The sequence below is a fragment of the Cucumis melo genome, chromosome 8 (assembly GCF_025177605.1).
Source record: "Cucumis melo cultivar AY chromosome 8, USDA_Cmelo_AY_1.0, whole genome shotgun sequence".
NCBI lineage: Eukaryota > Viridiplantae > Streptophyta > Magnoliopsida > Cucurbitales > Cucurbitaceae > Cucumis > Cucumis melo.
In genome coordinates this window covers 33,428,968-33,450,901 of record NC_066864.1, presented here as the reverse complement: position 1 = coordinate 33,450,901, position 21,934 = coordinate 33,428,968, and the positions used below count along the sequence as shown (strand labels likewise).

The 21,934-nt window shown below is 33.0% G+C and overlaps 2 protein-coding genes and 1 non-coding gene across 11 annotated transcripts; 1 reads left to right on the top strand and 2 right to left on the bottom strand.

The window, feature by feature from the left end:
- Window positions 1-634: 634 nt before the first annotated feature.
- Window positions 635-11,219, bottom strand: LOC103491642 (protein N-terminal and lysine N-methyltransferase EFM7). Of its 9 annotated transcripts, none has more exons than XM_051088309.1 (8): window positions 6,108-6,418; window positions 3,805-3,854; window positions 2,392-3,199; window positions 1,774-2,078; window positions 1,472-1,656; window positions 1,190-1,381; window positions 785-1,086; window positions 635-698 (listed from the first exon to the last, which is right to left on the bottom strand). In XM_051088309.1, exons 5-8 carry the CDS (start codon window positions 1,652-1,654, stop codon window positions 650-652), a joined length of 726 nt encoding a protein of 241 aa, XP_050944266.1. In that variant the 5' UTR covers window positions 1,655-1,656; window positions 1,774-2,078; window positions 2,392-3,199; window positions 3,805-3,854; window positions 6,108-6,418; the 3' UTR covers window positions 635-649. The 9 variants fall into 9 exon arrangements, with proteins under 9 accessions (XP_050944266.1, XP_050944270.1, XP_050944267.1 ...); XM_051088313.1 differs by having other exon boundaries at window positions 1,472-1,646; XM_051088308.1 differs by lacking the exons at window positions 635-698; window positions 785-1,086; window positions 1,190-1,381; ... (2 more) ...; window positions 2,392-3,199; window positions 6,108-6,418 and adding exons at window positions 7,503-7,694; window positions 7,787-7,882; window positions 8,508-8,579; ... (2 more) ...; window positions 10,789-10,850; window positions 10,938-11,180.
- A 60-nt stretch (window positions 11,220-11,279) lies between these two features.
- On the top strand, window positions 11,280-11,352 carry TRNAK-CUU (transfer RNA lysine (anticodon CUU)). Its single transcript has one exon. It is a non-coding gene; the product is annotated as a tRNA-Lys (tRNA).
- A 2,718-nt stretch (window positions 11,353-14,070) lies between these two features.
- LOC103491635 (LIMR family protein At5g01460) lies at window positions 14,071-19,838 on the bottom strand. The gene is made up of 14 exons (XM_008451674.3): window positions 19,200-19,838; window positions 19,009-19,094; window positions 18,255-18,370; window positions 18,010-18,120; window positions 17,457-17,555; window positions 17,234-17,356; window positions 16,909-16,971; window positions 16,742-16,806; window positions 16,099-16,208; window positions 15,902-16,016; window positions 15,708-15,773; window positions 14,794-14,904; window positions 14,635-14,701; window positions 14,071-14,540 (listed from the first exon to the last, which is right to left on the bottom strand). The coding sequence occupies exons 1-14, from the start codon at window positions 19,547-19,549 to the stop codon at window positions 14,493-14,495; spliced, it is 1,530 nt and encodes a 509-aa protein (XP_008449896.2). The 5' UTR covers window positions 19,550-19,838; the 3' UTR covers window positions 14,071-14,492.
- Between the last annotated feature and the right edge of the window lie 2,096 nt (window positions 19,839-21,934).

Below are 21,934 nucleotides of genomic sequence, written 5' to 3'. Positions count from 1 at the left end.
CCTCTTATCTCCATCGTCTTTCCCAAATAATCATCTTTCTCCTCTTACACTCATCGTCTTCTTCTGTACACCGTCACTACAAGAAGCGGGGGGATTTCCAACGCAGAAAAACGTCGAGAAAAGATATCCCAACGTTGGAAAGGTCGTCAGTGGAAACACGTCGGGAGAAGTATTCCCGACGCATCAACAATAATGCGTTGGGAATAACTTTATCTCGACGTTTGATTGGCTAATGCATGTCACACGTCAGGAATCATAATTCCCGACGTCCCTCTGTGCGTCGGGAATGATTTCTCCCGATGTACTTATAGCCTACGTCTGACGTGCGTCGGAAAAACCTATTTTCGACGTGTCGTGTGTAACCTATTCCCCAAAGTTGTTTGCGTCGGGAATTCCTTTTTATATGTTTTTTTAATATTTAAACTTTTATTTGTTTCCTAAAATATTTTCCTCAAATAAGTTCTCTATTTTGTGAAATAATCATGTTCGTTTTGGATTAAATTAAAGGAAATTCAAAATAAATTAGTAAATTACGAAATATAAACACAAATTGAACAAAAAAAATTAATATTGATAATACGAAGAAGTTCAAAAAACATAATAGCGTTCATAATACAAAAAATATAGTATTTTGGAAGCGCAAGGAAAGTCATACGTCTCCTAATGAGCCTCGTACGCGCCATTCTACATCGTGGGTCCTACAATGATACAAAAGTAGCTAAGTTTAGAATAATAGAGGTATATATACATATCGCAAAGCTAGGGATCATGTGGTAGTCCTTACTGTGCCCGAGTCAAGTTTTGTATCAGCTTTCGCATTTGTTGCACGTCTGAAGCTAACACTTGGTGATTTCTATCTTGCACTTCAATCCGTTCCAAAGCTTCATTAATTTTAGCTTGTAATTCAATCTCTTTTTCTGTGGACTGCGGACATGACATCGTGGAATTGCTTGCACTCGTCGTCTTGCAGACCTTCAGCTTGGGTCCCCAACCAAGGCCTTTTAAGTAGCCTGGTCGTCTACCCAATACCTGATCGCATATCTCATCCCCAGAGAGTGGCTGACTATCCTCTGGGGTAGGCTGAGACTAGAGTTTCAGCATTTGATTTTGCAACAAATTTAAAAACTAAGTTAGGTAATGCAAAAAAAGGATAATTAATAAGGGCATAAGTGTTGCTTCAACAACTTACATGCATATCCTTTGCGGCCTGTGACACAAACGTCTCGAATCGAATGTGTGTTTCTCGGAACAACTTCACACGGTCAATCGACTCCTCTTTTTTCTCAGCGAGCTCGTGCTGTCGTTGTAGAAACAACTTTGACCCGCTGCTATGATTGTAAGGTTGTTTCTGTTTAGCAACCTTGTTCGTTTGTGATTGCTCCTATATTAAAAAATTTATATATTGTTTAGTTCTTGTACATATTAAAAGTTAAAATCATAATTAATCATGAAAAATGATTCAATTATTCACCTGGAATGCACGACTCATATAGTGGTCGTAGAGGAAGTGCCAATCCTCATCATGTTCCACTAATATGTTGGGTGGGTTGGAACGAGTCTCCTCGGGGTCGTTGTACTTTTTGAAGTGTCTGTGACAGTTGACTCGGAACTCTTTAAAGGTGTTGAGCATCTGATGCTTAACAAACCTATTCATTGCTTGATCATTGAAATCAAGCACAAAAAACCGTTGCACATTACAAAAATAACACATTAGATTGGTTAACTTAGATATGTTTCAAATGAAATCATAAATGTATAGTGGAACTTAATTACCTGGAGATCGCCCTTGACGACTTCAATGTATTCTCTGTCAATGTCCGTCCACTTAAGGCAGCGGATGAGAAATGTCTTTCGTACACACACGTCTATCACCTGGCTGAAGCGAACGACGTGTGGGGAAATAGACTTCTCCGCTTCAGGGGCGATCGTCATCGAAATGCGCCAATTGACTGCAACGTAGCGCTCCAACTCTAAGAGTCGAGATTGCGCACGTCTCTTAGGAGTCAGAGTCGCAAGTGGTTGAGTAGACGACTTCACCCCCCTCCCCTTCAAATTTTCAATTCAACTCTAAACTTTCCCTTCAAAATTTAAATTCAACTAAACCCACTTAAATTTTCAATTCATCCTCCACCACTTTCAATTTTAAATTAAACTAACCCCCCATCGACTTTAAATTTTCCATTGAAACCCCCCTTCCCCCTAAAATTTTTGTTCAACCCACTTTAAATTTCAATTCAACAACATTCAAGGTTTCAATTCAACACACGTTCAATACAACAATACATTTCACTAACAAAAATCAATTCCAAAACAAAATCCTAAAACAATTTTTTTTTAAAAAAAACCCTAAACTATCTAAATAAACTTAAAAACTAACGATTTTAAACTTACCTCAATATAGGGCGGCAGATGGCGGCAAAGAACGACGGCGGGCGAAGGACACGACGACGAATCCTTCTTCCTTTCGCTTCTCTCTTATTTTTCTTTGTCGTTTCAGTTCTGTGTTTCACAGAACCAAAATAAAATTTATAGGAGATCTCTCGACACAACCCAAAAACGTCGGGAGATCCCACTAATGGCGTCGGGAATGCTCCTTATTCCTAACGTTGTTTCCGACGCACAACAATAATGTGGGGACTGCTCCTTATTCTCAACGTTGTTTCCGACGCACAACAATAATGTCGGGACTGCTCCTTATTCTCAACGTCGTCCCCGACGCATGATGCGTGGCATCGAGAATACATGTCTGCCATAATTAATGTGACCTAATTTTCGACGAATCTTTCCTGACTCATACACATCGTGACGGGATAACACGTAATTTTCGACGCCTACCCCGACGCATGGTGCATGGTGTCGGGAAAACATATAATGCCCGACGTTGTTCCCGACGTATATTTTACGGCGTCGGGAATAGCATTTTCTCCCGACGTCTTACACTGGGCGTTGGAAGATCCTTTCATTTTTTTGACGCTTTTTCTCCCGACGTCGTGATTTGCATCGAAAGAACCCCAATTTCTTGTAGTGCATCTTCCTCTTCGCCTCTCATCGTCTTCCTCTACAACCCGGACTCTTCCTATTCGCTGGACTGTTCCCATTCGTCGGATCTATAGTTTTCGTCTGACTCTTCCTCTTCGCCGGATCCATAGTTTTTGTCTTCCTCTTTGCGTGAATCTAGTTTTTCGTTGTGAGTTTTTTTCTAAAACATCATAGGTAGTAGAGTTAAATGTTAAATTTTGTTTTGTTTCTTTTAAATCTGAATATTGAAGACATCATAATTTACTTTAAAATTAATATTACATTCTAGATGTCACAAAATATCGATGAGGTTGTTAAAATTGATGGATTAAGAAGTGAGTCAACATTATATAAAAGAAATGGCCCGAGTGAAAGATGATATTGCCAATCAAATTTAGCAAGATTTGAAGGATAGATCAATTTTATGTTTATGTTATTATTTTTATTCGTGCATCGATACTTCTTTGTATTAAATGAATAAATTTTTGATAATTTTATTTTTTATATTTGATGGATAATCTATATTTTTGTTTAATGTTTAATTGAAGTAGATGTGGAAAATAAAAAAATAAATCCTAGAAGAAAATTAGGAAACAAGAAACAATTATCACACATTTTTTGTTTTTGTTTTTTTTTTCAAGAAACAAGAAATAGAAACAGTTATCAAACACATTTATGTTTCTTGTTCTAAAAAAGAAGAAACATAGAACCTGAGATAAGAAACAAGAAACAAAAAATAAAGAATGAAAATGTTACCAAATGAGCTCTGAAAGTTCATCTCATTACCTTATTACTCGACGTAGTCCACACATCTTATACATTCAAGTGATGTGTGCCTGTTGGGTAAATTCAAACATTAATTAATATTCTTTTGTTTAATTAATTTAAAAATAACACGCACATATATTAAATAGAGAGAAGAAAAAGGAAAACTAGTTGAGGTCGTAGGAAACTTCCTAAAGATTTTGGACTACTTTGAAATAGGACAAAATGGTTGCATGTTACTTGTCACAATTTTATTTTATTTTCCCAACCAAATAAACATATATATCTCATGAACTCTACATTTTTGTTAATGTGGTGTGTAGCATTCTTTTGGGATTTTATTTCTGACCAGATCCCATCCTTTAAAAAATGAAATTAAAAAGAGTAATGTGCACTCAAGATAAATAAATAAATAAAAAAAGAAAAAAAAAACAAAATTATATATACCAACGTGTCCTTCATATTAAAAATATAAAAAAATTTGATAAATTATTTATTCTCGATGAAACAAAATTACTAAAAACAAAATTTATTACACTTTATTTCTCTACTTAGTATAAATATTCTGTTCGTATTTTTTTATTTATTTATTTGTATTTTGATGTATAGATCTTAAACTATAAATGGATAACATATGAAACACACCTCAAAGGTACCAAAACAACTAACATGCTTCTTCAAAAAAAATTTCTTCATTTCTGTGCATGTAATTTGAAAGTGATTTGTTAGATCATTCTAACTAAAGTTAAAAGAAAAAAAACTTTGAAACATAAATTAATTCATTTAATATTAAATACATTTGTTATATCAAAATGGGTGTTTGAATGAATAAATACACATGTTTTACGAAATGATTATACCAAAAGGGATTCCAAGTAGAATCATTTTCATGCTTTTTTTTTTTCCCTTTGAAATCTATGCAAAAGATTTAAATAGTTGGAACTATAAATTCACGCCACTCGATTGAATGAAAATATCTTTCAAAGGGAGTGAGAATGATTTGTGCTCAAAATTTGGTAATATGAAAAGTTCAAATGGTTCAATTATGAAGTGTTGTTTCCGTACAAAGTGTGATGATAAATTCTCAAAGTTTAGAAGTACTTTTAAAAGGACACTGCCAACGTTTTGGTTTCTGCCCATCACGGACTTTTGTAGTTTTCTGCTAATCAAAAAGACCAATTTCATCTTTTTAACACTTTGATTGTGATTAAACTTATATGTTTATCCTAAAAATTTTAAATCCAGAAATCTAATAAAATTTAGTAGTGCGTTAGAATTATCTAGGAAAGAAAATGTTTTCTAAAAATACTTTTTTTTTAACAATTTCTTTAAAATAAATTTCAAATATAGACACTGTCAAGTTTGGAATTTTTTTATAAGTTTTCTTATAAATAATTTTATTTAAAAACCTATTTTTCACCGTTTGGTTTTGGGTGTTTTTTTAAAAAAAATGAATTATTTTCCAATCTTACTTTCTTAGAAGTTTATTTTGAAAAATTATCAAATACCTCAAATTTTTTGAAAATAATTTCCTTTTTAATTTAGATACTTTAAAAATTAATCCAAACACACTCAAATTTATGTTTCATGTTTACACTCAAATTTATGTTTCATGTTTTCACATGTATGCGTTTAGCTATAAATTAAAAAATTAAATTTGAATTTAAAAGAAGGTTAAAATAGGTTAATAAATCATAAAATTAGTGTTACTCGTGGACTACAATTTAGTTGACAATAATACCTTGCAAATTAGATCTCTTATGATTTTGTAGATAAGGTGTTGCCAGTTTAGATTTTACGGTTTCTTAAATAATTTTTATATATTTTTACTATTATTTTGCAGTATTTGTAAATAAGTTGATATGAGTTAAAATTGTCCCCTCCTTTTAACATGAAGATCAATTTCATAGTAATTATTGTTGTTGTTATCATGATCATGTTAGATTGTATTTATGGGATGGAATGAATGAGAAAACGTCTTTGTTGGAAAAGACAATTTACAATTTGTACCGCAAAAAGACAAAAAAAAGAGAGAAAATTATGAAATTAGAAGACAAAGTATAATTAATTGGCGCCGAAATTTCGAATTTTCTTATCCTTTAGAATGTTTTTCGTGGAGAGGAAAAAAATAATATAAAGTTTGGTTGAAACATTAATAAAGTTTCCTTTTTCCTTTTACTCCTTCATGGAGTTTTTCTACTTTTAATAAAATGTGTTATTTATATATTATATAAATCATAAATTTTGCGTTTTTAAAAATTAAGATGCAAAACTGTGGTAGAGTACGTGTCATCAAAAGAAAAAGAACGACACATGATCTTTACCGTCGCTTACTGCCGCAAAGGGATCGAATCCGTGACGAACTCAGGCCGACTTGTCGGTTGTGTCATATCGTAATGTGTGGGGCACCCCAACTACATGTCGTTAGTGAATAATAATTGCCTACGTGGAGGTGTGCATCTTTTACCACAATCATACGCAAAGGCCGTACAAGATGAGCATCACAAGGGACTGCCACGTTTGTTCCTTTTTCGGGTCCACGTCATGTGAGGTCTGCCCTCCCACATTTTCTTAGAAATTTCGTTTGTCAACGTCATGTACCCAATTGAAGATGAATTTTTTTATTTTTTATATATATTCATTAATTTCTTTGAAATTATCAAGCGTCAGGTTTTGTTAGATAGTAATAATAACTTTCATGCATTGATGTAGAGATTTGTTTGTTTGTATAATTAATTTTGTTAGATAGTAATAATGACTTTTATGCATTTTAATCAGAGATATGTTTGTTAAATAGCATCAAGAAGTAGTTGAATTTTTCGAGAGTGAAAATAAATAAAGGTACTTGACTCACTGACTTAATAGTTGTGTTAAGTAACTCAATTTTAATGACATTTTATTATTTAAGTTTGCAAATTTATGGAAAGTTTACATCTTCTCTCTTTCTCTTTCCCTATTATAGTTGATGTTCTAAACATGGAATTACGACCTTCTCATTAGTGCCCCCAAATGCTACCTAAGATTGAATAGAAAACTAATATACACTATTTCCCTCTCAAACCAACTGTACTTTGCCTGGGGCAGAAAACATCTGATGTAATATGCCGAAACTTTTAACTTTTAGGATAAATTATAAATTTTAGTCCCTAAACTTACATTTTTTTTTTTAAATCACAAATCTACATAATACACTCCAAAACATAGAATTTCATTAGACATAAAATTCATATTTATCTGAAAGAGATCAATTTATTTTTCAAAATTTATAGACCTATTAAACAAGATTAAGTTAAGGAACCCGTTACATATTAAGAGACCAAACATGTTATTTAACCTATGACGTATGACCAATAAATGGTTTATTTCATACCTTTGAAATACTTTTCATACAAGCATTTAAAAGAAAAAAAGTTGAAAACCCCTCAACGATAACAATAACTATATCAGACGTTTTGCAGCCCTGGAAAGAGAAAATAAACAAACAAAACCACCTTAACTAACAAAACTAGATTGTTTCCTGACAACTAACTAATATTATCCTACATTTTTTCGAAAATCCCATGACGTTCTAAGAAAATAAAGTATTGCCTACATCGTTTCTATGTTGAACTATCTGATACACCTATTTGAAAAGACTTTCTAAGTTAAATAGACATTTTCTTTTCCTATAAGAAAACAGTTTTCTAAGAATTTTAAAAAGTGATTCCCTCTAAACGCACCTGTAACTTGCTGCCACGTTGGATACAAACTTTAGTCCATCGATTTGATGCAATAGACGCGGGAGCCCAAATGTTTTACTTCAAGGCCTGCATTCTCACAACCAGTGAAAAAGAGCAATTCATCCTCCTTCCCAATTCTGCGCCTCCAGCTCATTAGAAACATTGGTTTGGCCATGGGTGCACCTGCAGTCTCTAAAAGCACAATAAGAGCCATCAGAAGCTTTTTTAAAAAAACGCTCTTACCTTGCTATGTATGATCATAAAACTAGCAAGATTGGCATTACCATCACTTCTAACGGCAGACAGAGAAGTTGTTTTGCTGTACTTTCTCTTGAGAAGATACGATAGCGTTTTTATCAAGTTTGGATACTGTTTCACATCTGAAAAGAGAGAAATGAAAGGACTGCTTATCATTATCAAGTTAAGAGATATTTTTTTCGTTTTAGTACAATTGGGGTAAGGGGAGACGAACCAGGTCGCTAATACATACAATTGTCAGTTGAACTATGTTCTCTATGCTCTCTTTGGCAATAATAACACGATCTAAAATTTACTTCTAATAATGACATTCATCTACAGCTTAACTAGCATAACCTTCGTATGGATTTCTAGGATTCTTAACATGAAGGCTCAAAAGTTCCATGAAAATGAAAAAGACTACAAACTCAACGTGTTTTAGTAAATTCAAAAGCTTTAAAAGTTATCAGTAGTACATTCTCAAACATTCTTTCGAACGCTCTTTCGTCTGTGGATCCAAACTTTAACATCAAGCTCAACAAATGCACTAGTAACACAAGTTTTCGTAGTAATGGTCTCCATAACCATCCTTAATAACGTGACCCAAGTTTAAGAACCACTATGATGGTCTCAAACAGTCCATCATAGTTGATTAAATTCATGAACCAATTACTATTATGTAAACACTTTGCTTTTTTCCCATCGAAACAGAGTTGATTAAATCCTGGAAAAATATCTCAAAGAGACAACTAAAGGATAGGAACTTACAGAGTAAAATATCGCTGGCTATGACAAGGTCCCAGTCAGGATCACTAATTGGAAAGTTCTCACCCCATGTATCTGGAAAGGAAAAAGATGATGTAAAAATATTAGATTTTTTCAAGAAGACGAGCGCAGAAAAAAGATTTAAAAGAAAATCTCAGATAATGATTACTACATAAAATAATTTTATTGGATGCTCCTGAAAGACTGGAGAAAATGCCGAAGCAGTAAAACCCAGGAAAGGGCGCTTCACTGCTTTCAAAATCCAATGGGATGTGCCCTTTAACAAAAGGATGAGTTTATGAGGTATACATCATTTCAACTCAGTTTTGTTACCTTCCATAAAGAGGAAAAAAAATACAATTTGTACCTAAAGTTTGGGGATTGTATCAATTAAACCCTCAAACTAACAATTATTGTATCAATTTAAGCCCTAAATATTTATAAGAGAATCAATTTAGGTTATCCATTAGACTTTTGTTTTAAAACCATTAATACAAGACTTTACCTGTGGAAGGCTTCTTTATATGCAAAGGTTGATGTAAATTACAGAGAAATGCAAGAGTCTTCCAGTAAATTTGAGTGGTTTTTCATATCCTTGTCCTCTAGTTTTCTCTATCTATGTAGAAGAATTACATGATACTTTTTCTTGCTACTTCAGTAGGATTTTTGAAGAACAATTTTGTTTAGATAATTTTGAGCTAATTTGAAATGAAATCAAGTGCAAATAACTACAAACCAATAGCAAATAGTCTACATTGATTTATTTATGAATGTTTAATGTTTAAATTGATATAATTATTAGTTTGAAGTCTGAATTGATACAACCCTCAAAGTTTAGGGGCACAAACTGATATTTTCTCATTAATAATTTTGTTCTTTAAAAAATTTCAGTAGTGGTAGTAGTAGTTTCCCATCGAAGATTCACTCGATCGACAGCTATATATTAGACCCCCAATTAGATTTGTTTACAGCGGAAGGAAGAGTTAGTTATATTAGTTGTAGTGCATCACACATTTTACACGTGTGAATTAGTTAGAGGTCGGCAAGGGGTAGTATAAATACTGGTAGCATCTAGGCGTGAAGGTATTATGAATTTCTGTTAGAAGTTTCATTGTGATTTCTTGAGAGAGAGAAAGACAGTTGAGAGAGAGAAGAATTATTCTGCTGTTTGTATTCATCCATTCTATTGCAATAAAGTAAAATTCACTGAAAGAAGATTAGAGTTCCATCACTATATTATCTTAGCAGTTAACATCACAAGTCTAATCTTTCTAATCTATAAAAAAAATTAGTCAACTGCGGGAGAGAGAGAACTCACGCACGCTTAACGTGAGGAAGGGCTGGGGTGATTCCATTCACCCTGCAATTATAGGTGATGTTCTCTTCAATTTCCTGATCATCATAGTCTGACGTTGTGATATCAAGATCAAATGATTTTCGTAGAAATATTGCCAATGAACCGGTCCCGCTGCAAAAACAGGTGCAGAAGTAATTGAAGGTGCATATCTATAGAGGAATGGGGAGGCTGAACAAAAAAAGAGAATAATACATACAAGAAGATTAAGGAGACCAAATAAAGAGAGAGTGCGTGTGTGAGGAATTTAAAAATGGTTTAACTTGAATTCTAGTTCCTGCACTTTCAAACTTACTAAGTTCGGTCCCTCAAACTTTCGAACATTTTATTTTAGTCCTCTTAAGTATGCATAAAAACAAACTATCTTAATCCTTATTATTAACTTTTTTGTAAGCTATTCAATGGGAAGTTGAAATGATTTTTTCTTTAATTAACAAGTAAATTGTCTATATTCCATATGGCCAAGCATTTGAAGCAATATGTAATACAGTATGTCTAGAGTACCAGAATTCAAGATGAAAATGGGCTTATTACTTGATTGATGAGAAATTCATCAAATGAAGTTACAAACAGTTGGATAAAGGAAGTAACAAAACAAGTGAACAATAGTACCTTCCCAATTCAATACATCTTTGTCCTTGGATCCAAGACGAGTTTTGAACCAACCATTCAGCAAATGCAAAAGTCCCCGGCCATAGCAAATTCGCATTCAGCTGATGAAACGAAAACTCTCGAATAACCAACTCCTACGTTCCAATGGCGTCATGTAAGAAAAAAAAAAAACCAACTCCTAAACATAAACAAAACATCAAGAACTGCCAGATAGCATTACAAGTTGAACCATTCTAAGTAAACCAAACAGCTAAAACAACCTCCATTGCCATTTCCATATTCTTAAGAACAGAGTAACTTCAAAAAGAGAAATAGTACCATTCCAGGAAATTGATGCATCCTTTCCTCGTAGCTTTGAAGCGTGTCTGAAGTCCCCGCATCTGAGGGAGAAGATCGTAACGAACATTATAAAGAAATAAAACCAAAACAAGAAGCACAAGCAGTAGAGAGAGGAGTGAAGAGAGTACCATTAGAAGACTCGTCGTCGTCGGGGAAAAGTGACGACGGCGAAAACAGAGCTATGTCCATTTTCTTCTTACAATTAGCACAGAAAGGAAGAACTACAGAGAAATCTGACTAGTGCTGAATGAAGCATCAATTCAATCGGATTGCCAGCATACGAGGGAGAGCGGGATGAATCTCGTTGGATGAAAACTGAAAACCTAATCAACTGCCCACCAGTTCTCAAACGACATGTTGCTCGCGCATAACGAGCTACAAGGATGAATATACGTATTGAAATTGGAAACGACATGTCGACTTTCAATCACTAAGAAGTAGATGGTAGAATTCAGCGGTTTATAATGTGGGCCCGTCTAGCTCAGTCGGTAGAGCGCAAGGCTCTTAACCTTGTGGTCGTGGGTTCGAACCCCACGGTGGGCGACAGTTTTTGTTTTAATCAGTTCCTTACATATAGTAATGATATGATCTCTGAGAAAAATGAAAATCTTCCTTTTAAACCACATAACCTTTTTTTTTCTTATAAGCTACCCGTAACAATACGTCAAATGCAACGTTTTATTAAAAATTTAAAATATATCTTTTTCAAAAAAATTCTAATATTTTTTTATATATATTTATAACCTATTTTACTTTTATAAACTTGTTTAGAGTTAATAAATAGGGCTAATAAATTATTTGCTTAATAGACATATTAGGTATGGTAATATACACCATAAATCAAACGTTTTTAATTATATTTTCAAATACATATATTATATTTTTCATTATGTTCTTATTAAAGTATATTTTTCATTATGTTCTTATTAAAGTATATTTTTCATAAAATATTTTCTACGTAGTACAAATACAAAGTAAAGTAAATTATTATAACAATAAATTTTTAATGGAAAAAAGTTTGCTATTTTTTTAAGACAACCCATGGTTATAAAATACAATAAAAATAAATCATAGAATCACCTTTTCATATCTTCACGTAAAACAAGTCCAAAGACAATTTTCAAATCAAACTGCTATATATAGTCAAAATGCAATTACCATGAGTAGCAATTATTAATGGAAATGACTTATTGGGCTTGGCCCAAATAGCAAAGCTATTAACCTTTGTCCCACATGTATCAAACTTGAAGTGGGATGAGAAAATATAAACTTCTATTATTAAAGGGGACTACAACCTAAGTAAGTAGTGATAGTATAACCTTGTCTTACACGTGCTTGCGCGAAAGATAGAAATATAATTTTATTTCTATTTTTATTTTTTGGCAGCTAGGACACATGGCGCAGGTTTGCCCGATTCAAACGTTTGTTCATGAAATGTGTTCCTCCGACGTTCACTCTCTGTGAAACTTTTGCGAAGATCGCTCGCGTCCTCTTCTTCCCGATAAACGTTCTCCTCCACGCACTACCTCCCTCGCCCCTCTATAAATTGGAGAACTCATTCCATCAAAACACACAAAAACGTATTCACTTCAATCGCCTCCTCTCTTCCTCTCCTCTCGTCTTCACCCTGTGTTCTGAGCATTTACATAAGCTCTTTGTTTCTATTCCCTGTACTTACGAGTGCACGTTTGTATTGGAAGCTGTGTTAACCTTGGGGAGCAAACGACATAACGATTAGCACCACGGTCAGCCGAAATTGCTTTCAGAGCAGTGGTTCGTCACGGCACAACAATAAATTTGATCGACCTTATCTTCTAACAATTATTTGGCATCGCCATGACAAAAATCTCGTGCTCACTATTTGTCAAATAGAAAATTTTAAATAATCTATTCTTGATATTACTCTAATGAATGTTGTATATACTTACCTTAATCAACAATAATCCAATAAAAAAATCTCTATTAATTTTGTTAGTTGGTGACTTTTGGTGTCTCATTTCTCTATTTTTGTTTTTGTCTCAATGGATTGGTTTCTACGTGACTTGATACTCCAATGGTATGGCCTCAAACATTCTCATATTTCTATATCGTTGTCCATCATTGTAGACTTGAGAGAATGCTATTTTTCAATTAGCATAATAAGCTTATATAGTGAATTAGATTTGTAGAATGAGAAAAGACAATAGATACAAAAATTTATTAATTTATTATTGGTGTGAATTGCCTAATTAATGTAGTTAGTTGATTGTTTTGTAATCATAAAAAAATAATGAAAAATCATTTTCTAAAAGAGTAAAAAATTTGGAATGCTAAAAGGTTTTTGAAATTAAAATAAAAGTATGAGATGTATTTAGTGGTAATTTGTTTTAAATATAATTAATATTTAGATATATTAATTGTTATTTAATTTAACAGTGACTTTACAATTTTTTTTTGAATTTTTATTTAATAAATTTTTTAATTGACAAAATTACAACGTTATAGTCGGGGAGAAAATTGAGAAAAAAAATTTCTTCCAATAAACCCTTATATATATATATATATATATATATACATAGTATAGATAAACTACATAACATAAGACCTTTTACATGAATTTGTATTTTGTAATGTTTTTTCTTCACAATTAGGGAATTTTAAATTAATACAAATTGGCTTGATATGAGATTTTGACTCCACTTGTGTTCAACTATGTAGGGAGGTTAAATAAATCTCAATCATTTAGTTATTTCTAATTATTTCATTTTGAAGTCAGAATGAAATATATGAATAATTTAATTGTGTTAATTTGATCAATTATTTAATCATTCATGGGACCAACAATCTCTTTTAACAAAAACTGACCCAATTCAAAGCCACTAAATATAAAAGATGTGAATATTTTTTTTTTTTTTTATATTTATACATATAATATAGGTATACACAAACTATAATCTTGTTAAGTAGTGTTTAGACCAGTTTATGTATATCCCGATTAGTCTTAAAGAACAACCCACCTAACCCATATTTGGATACAAAAAAAAACTCGAGAAAAATAAATTTGAAAACTCAAAGAAAATATATGTATATTTTTTTTGGTAGAAAACCACCATGCCATAAATTATTAGTTAGAAAAGCGATATAAATACTACAAATATAGATATTTTAGGTAAGGATGTGCATAGAAAAGTGATGTTAGAAACGGCCAAACCAACCATTGAATAACGTTATAGCACCCAAATTTCTTTAGTTTTTTTCATTTTGACAGTTCAATGACACAAATTGAATAGGAAAAAATGAAAGGCATAAATATGAAGTGGAGAAGTGATACAACTATTCATCCTCAATTGGCTATATTACAAAGAAAGGCATTTTCCTAAAAACCATATTTCAGAGTGCAAAGAACAAACCATCTTTCAATTTTACATGCCTAAGCCAATGTATAACACAAATCAAAGAAACAATACATACAAAAGCCTTTTTTTTAAAAGTACAAACGAGTCAAGAAGCAGCAGCACTCACTATGTCATTTGTATATTGAAGTCACTCAACTCTGGATGTTTTCTGCCAACTTCACAAGATTCAACAACGAAAAAACTCCGCCAAATACGACCGTCAAATCAAATTAATCTAAAATGGATGATGAACAAGAGAGCATTTGTTGGCCTTGTCGGTTTTTTGATCTTTTGAGTCGAGACGTACAATTACGAGGAAAGCTGGAACCTGCCTGAAGGCTTCTTTCTTCTCCATCCCTTTAAGTTAACAAAACAAGAGGAGATATACCATGGCATTAGAACCGGACTGGAAGTGAAAGCACAATCAAGTAGATTAGTTTTGGAAGCTTACAAAGGCAGCATAATACACGAAAGTCAAACCCGCCAATGCAATGAATGCTATTTGAAACACGTTATACCTGCAATACAACAGTCAAGTTTGTTCAACCAAATAAGAACTGGCAAAAATTCAAAATCAGGAAAATGTGAAGATAAAATTTAAATCACTCACTTGTACAAATATTTGATACCACGAAGAGACTGCAATGTGTGTCCAAAGATTTCTTGTGCCGCAGTTGCTCGTGCATAGTATGCAAATGCCGTGGAACAAAACTGAATCACGCTGTAAAAAAGAAAACAGAGATGATATAATCAATCAACTTGCCTAAGATACAGAGAGAACCGTCCTAATTTCGGTCATATGTGACAACTAAATAACAATTGCTCAACATTTAACAAAGACATACTTTGGGTTAGACGCCTTATTTTCCTTTGAATGAAAAGGAGTTTCATTAACAAATGAATCGTGAGTTTAGACTTTACAGAATATCTTAAATTCATCCACCAACATCTCGAAAAAGACCAACAATCATTCTCGTGCTTGCCACATGGAGATCTCCAAATCTTTAAAAAAATTTGAGGTAGTGCCCTCCTCCATTCCTTCAACGGCTTTACACATAAGCTAAAACTACAGCTATGGACCTATGGCTTACACTAACACAATGCCAAAACACATACACTCAGCAATTACGCTCCTAGAAAAGGATAAAGGCATTTGGAATAAAAGTCAGTTATTATGCAGTTAGTACTCATTTAAATTGCACTAATTAATCAGAACCTCAATATTTGGAAAGGAGGAGCAAAAGGATAAGTAATGTAGGTCAAGGGTGCTGTTTCTCCAACAGAGTTCTGCATGATTATTTTCCCTTCTTTATTCAAGGCAGTCAGTGACATTTTTACGGTTCCTTGACTGTACGTCCTATTGTATCATTAGTGAAAGGTTCTTATCCATATGTCACACAAATGTATCCCAGGTTTTATCACCCTAAACTGTGTCTTCATTCATGATCACTGTTGGCCAGTTTTCACCATAGAAGCTCTAATGCAAGTAGTATACAATAAGCAATAGTAACTGAAGATCCTAACCTGATAGAACAGAGGAGAATAAGCCCAACATTAAACAGAAAAGAGTTCATCAGCGTGGCTCCCCACCTATATACAAGGATAGATGAAAGAAAAGCAAAAAGGCAACATCAATATTGAGCAATCAACAGCTGGACAGACAAAAAAGGGAGAAGAAAATAAAAGGAACAAACTCAAAACTAAGAAAATGTAACTACTTCATCGGATGAATTGTGATAAAAACTAGTCTCAGGCCCAGCATCATGGCTCCAGCAATCACTGCTAGAAGAAGGTAGAAGCAGAAGAATGCAAATGCTGCAGTTCCAAGGAGTCCTGGTGACAGGAAAATGATCTTCATATTAACAATAATCACATTAAAAAGACATGAAAGAAAAATGTGAGTAAAAAAATGTACCCCAAACATCATCCAGCTTGATAAAAACTTCATTCAGAAAAGGAGACAATGGGGGATCAATTAGCAGATATATAACAATATGTACAACCCACGCCACTGAAACAATCAACCTGTCAAACAGGGGAAAAATCACTAAATTAAACAATGTGACAGAATATGTCTCAAGTATGGAGAGAGAGAGACTCAAGTCTAATATACTTGCTCAAGAAAAATGTGGCAATTGGATCAACTACCTCTCACGGAAAAAACGGAAAGAAAAAAAAGAGAAGTGGAGTGGACACTACCTATCTTCAGTAAAAGCACAAAAACCTGACTTTGGAAGAACATCGACGCTAATTTCTCCACCAAATATTTTTCATTCCATACAATGAGAGATCAACTTCTCATCAAAGAACAAACAAAACAAGAACAAAAGATGATACCACTTTCCTCCAGATGATCTACACTGTTAATCTAGCAACATATATAAAAAAATACTAAGATGACAATCTCCTTCACTCTCCAACAAATCACTGCGTACCATAGTTAACTGCCCATTTTTTGAATAAAGTCTGAATGTGAAATAGATGATAACAAGAAACAAACAAACAAGAATTGGTAGTGCTTTAATATAAATATCTTGGGCGATCATAACTTCACTTACCCCAAAACTCCCAACACAAGTTTTGCCAAGTAGCCAAGAACAGTCAATGCCCATGCAGTCTCCGCCTGTATCCAGTTTGGCATATTAATACTTTCATAAAGGAGATAATAGAAGTTATGCCAATTGTACAATGGAAATCAATAAATAATAATAAACCCAAAGTCCACCTTTTCTCCTTGAGGGTACATCTCTTCTAAAAGCTTTACATCTTCTTCCAATTGAAGCAACTCCTACAAAAATAAACAAGTAGATGTCTCCATAGGCACACTAAAAATTGCAAATGAACATCTAAAATCAAACTTCAGTAACTTATTGAAGCTCTCATCTGACAAAAATGACACTCTCGAGACTTCTAGGAAAAGCTGAGGTTTTACGGGAATTATGATATAATGGTCAACAATGCATGTGCTCAAAACCAAAACAAAATTCTAAAAGAAGAGGAAGAAGAAAACCTGAAAGAACGACACCATAATTATCAAAGGTGAAACATACCTTCTCTACAGCCTTCACATTCTTTCGCCATTTTCTACCCTTAGAACCACTTCTTTCTTCCTGGTGTAGTCCATCAGCAGCTTTCTTCAATTCTCTAGCCTTTTTTCCTAGTTCTGTTGCTTCCTGCAGGATATAAAACATGACTTATAAGTGATATAGATCAGGAAGTCAATCCCACCATAAAAATGATAACTAATGTACATGATAAAAGGCTAAAAAGCACCTTGATGTATTGTGAGCGAGTGATGACAGCCTTTGGACGCCTAACGAACGAGAAAATAAGGCCCAAAGGCAGACAAGCAATACCAACACCTCCAAATATCTAGTGGGAAAAAAAAAAGATCAATATGATGTCTTTAGATTATAGAAAATTAAACAATAGGCACAAATTTTCCATAGATTAAGAAGAAATAAATTTATTGACACCAAAAATTTTGCTTCGTGACCTAATTTGCTGATGTTCTTTATATGGCAAGATGAGCAGTTCAAATTTCTACATGAAATATTTGCCAGTAAATTCAACATCATACTTCCTGGTGATTTCCAACTAATAGACAAACCGGTAGGCCATCAGAAGTACACCACCTGTTATATTATGTCCCCTCTTAATTGTATAAAAGTAATTTTATACCATAATATGCAAATAGACCATCTTCTGTTCTCGTTCTCTTTCTTATTTCCCAGGGAAAGGGCAGAGTACTTGTATTTAAATTGTTCACTATTTCATAAAAGATAGAGATCCAGTGGTTTCCTCCAATCTCAATCAATGAACTTACAGAGAAGAGTACGGATCCAACAATAGTGGCAAGAGCAACAACATATTCTGGAAATGTAGTGCGCATTGTCCACGTTTTCTCTGATGAAGCACTGGTCGTGAATGCTGAACACTACAATATAATGAATAAAAGTAGTCATGTAGATGTTCAATTGTTAAAATTATGCAAATCCACAACTAAAACAGCCAACTGAAATCCAAATAGAACCATATATGACAAGTAAAGTTTCCACACAAAAGTAGAACCTGCCGGGCACCATTTCCAATGCACGGTTGGCTGCTAGAGAAATCCCATGAATTTGGAAAAGAAGCCGTGTTTGAAGAGAGATGCATAACCGTAAAGTCAACTTCTCCAACAAGCCCTGATAAATACACCAATGAAGTTTATTGGTTAAAACGCATGGCAAATTTCCAACCAAAAACTAAGGCTTGAAGGGAAATAAGAAATTATTGTGATTTAAATACACATGGCCATCAATTGAATTACATTTATATACTATTAGAAAAGCCATGAAATAGTCAATTCATCACTTGGCTATTTTTGACGTAAAATGGGGAACAAAAAATTCAAAGAACCATGATCAAGTTTCAAGCTCCCGTTAGTTGGAATGTAAGAAAGAAGTCCAAATTGCAGTTAACTAGAAAAAAGACAAGAAATAAGCGTAAAGCAAAACAGGTTGGCTTCAACTTGAGAATCGTAGCAACTTATTCTTAAATCATCAATTGACTAGAAAGCTTAAGTTAACAGTTGAAGTCAAATTTAATACTATATCATTCAACACTCTTCTTTAGGCTTGAACAAAGTACCTCCTCCGCCTCCATCTCTAATATCATCTTAAATGTCCAATTGACCCAAAAACTTAAGCACGCGAGAAGACAAATTTAATATTTTATCATTCCAACACTTATCAATATCAAATACTTATTGCACCCCAACTTAAAAACCAAATGGGGGACCAACAAAGTGCAAAAAACTACAAGAATGAGTATGAGAGCTGACCGTATAAAATTCCCAACAGAAGAGCACAAACAATGGCCATTACCACAACCCATATCAAGGCGCTCTTGATCCGTTTGCCAATACCCCTACACAAAGACAACATAAAAGTTAAATCCTCCATATAACAGACATAACTTATTTTTTCTCCCAAAAAAAAACAAAAACAAAAAAACTCAAATTCTAAGCATTACTTGTCCTGGTCTCCTTCATAATAGAACATAGCGAAAGGAATAATGAAGAAAACAAGCACCGCATCCACAATATAGATAGCAAGCCATAGATCCTTCATCGGCAATGTGAGATTACAAGCGCCATTATACAAAGCATGTTTACAAGCCTGCCGGTTAGCAACGTCGGCTGGTAACATCAAAATGGAGATCAACGCAACAGACAAGCCGAAAACAACAACAAATTTAGGAAAATACGCCTGGTTTTTGTCATCAGGATGCTGATAATTAACCAAAAGGTAAACATTGAAGATGAATACAATAACACAGACGACAATAGCTACAATTACAAGAGCGAGATTGAAATCGCCCATTGTTCACGAGCTCTCGATTCGAATTCGAAACCAGTACGAAATCGAATCGAAGAGATCGAAGAAGAACAAAAAACAAAAAAGACAATCTGGCGTCCTTCCTCTTTCGCTTTCGAAAATTCGAAATGGAGCTTCGCGGATCTGGCTCGTCTCGGGGGAAAAATGGGGAAATGGGAAAATAGGGCTAGATTCCGAAATTCCGATGACATTGTTTGTTGAGAAAAAAGCAAGTCAAGGGATGGGAGGACGAAATTACGAGTTTGTCCTTTGGGGAAAAGATGTATTTAGAATCCAACAGAGTTGACAGCGAGGAGGCGAAGGGTATATTTGTAAAATGGAATGTTTACTCGGATAGAAATAAACGTTCTTTTTCTCCACAAGGCCATGGTAATGGAAAATTGTGAAAGGATATTGGGGACAGTTTTTCTTGAGTAGAAGCGGCTTCGTGTAATGATGTGGCTTGTGATGACGTGGCAATCCTTCTGGTTCATGGAAGATATTTAATTTAGGTTATTAATTTTAATTATAATTTTTTTTAATATAATAAGATGAATCAAATATATATCTTTAAATATATTAAACCTTTTTATTTCACAGATGATAGAACTCATCGATAGATATTGATAGAAATTTATCTGTATCTATCGTTGATAAAAAGTTTGTTATATTTTGTAAATGTTTTTAATAAATTTTTTATTTACAATAATTTTTATTTAATTATAGCTAAATTGTTGGGTGTTTGAATTGGAAAGTTAATAATATATGTGCAACGACTTGTTAAGAGAGTTTGGAAATTGAAAAAAAAAAAGATAAAAGTCTTTTAATTTAAAAAATATTTAATATAATCAAAATGGATATAATTCGATTGGTGTTGAGAGATTAGTAAATTTAGGGTTCAAATTTTCTTTACTTTTATTTCATCAAGCTCGAGACGAAAAGAAAATATATACTAGATTTTTGAGGTCCAATCTAGTGATCTTTTTTAGTTCTATATTTTGAATTTTAGGTTTTGTTTAGAGTTATTATTAATATTTTGCATTCCAATAAAAGTACTAGAGACAAAAGCAAGTTTTTTTTTTCAAAGTTTTGTTTGGTTTTTCAAAGTAATATAAAACTAATAGCGAGACACACAAATATTGTGATGGAATGGTGTTTATTAATTATAAGTTCGGTATTTAAAAACTAAAAAAATCATCGTTATAAAAGAGAAACTTTGACTTTAAATGTTGTGTCTAATTATTCTCTTAACTTTAAAGTTCTCTATTGAATTTTAAAACTTTCAATTTTGTTTTTAACATGATTTTCCTAACGTGGTAGCTAATACTACACTAGCATGTTCGATATTTAAAAAAATAATATAAAGTTTAAATTTTGTGTTTGAAAGCTCAATTTTAAATCTTGTTTTGGTTCATGAATTTAAATAATCAAGTAGAAGTAGAAGAAGGACTTGTTATCGCATTTTAAAAAGAGTGTAATGATACATTTATATAAGAAGTTGAAAGATAGTGAACTTGATATAACCATTTTAAAATCTAACCTTTTTCATCGGCCTAATGATATGAATCATTACAATTAATTTTTATCAAATTTGCATATTGTACGAACCACCCAAAATTATTGTTGGTACTCTTTAAATTAATTACCTTCCAACTATAAGATTCTTAACCCAAGTAAACAACCATCACGTTTAGTTAATTGTCACTATTGACGATGTTAGATCCCTAGGTATATTACTAGTATACTGCCAATGATAAGTCATATGAAGGCGTGTGATAAATACCACCAAGTCATCATGTTTGACTTTATGTTGAGTTAGGTGACACAAGTACTACAATGAACGAAACAAAGAGTCGTGATCATGTGAGAAAGTTGTTCTAACTTTAAAAACAACATTTTGTACAAACAACAAATCTATGATATGAAAACTCAAACCTAACTTCAAGAAAACAAGCATATGTCAAATGAAAGTTATCGTTGAATTATTATTTCATCGATGTAAGTGAGAGGTAGAACAAACCATCACGAGTACAAAACATTACAAACCCTAAAATTTGTGTTGTTCAACTTGTTATTATGCCAATATTTTACTATAAGCTTTTAATAATTATCGAATTTGATTTTAGACTGGTGTTGCAACTTCTACTTAATGTGTATTAATTCATCGTTAACAAAAGCAAATGTAAAAGGTTTCGCTTTGCACCAACTATTATATTATATATATTAACCTTGTCGAAACTCACAAATTTTAAGACATCAAATTTGTTATAACATATCATTTTTATTTGAATTATTGTCAATTTCCCATAAAACACATTCCATAATAATTTATTCAAACCCCACGGTCAGAATGCTCTTATGTAAAAACGCTTTTGAAATTTAAAATGAAAA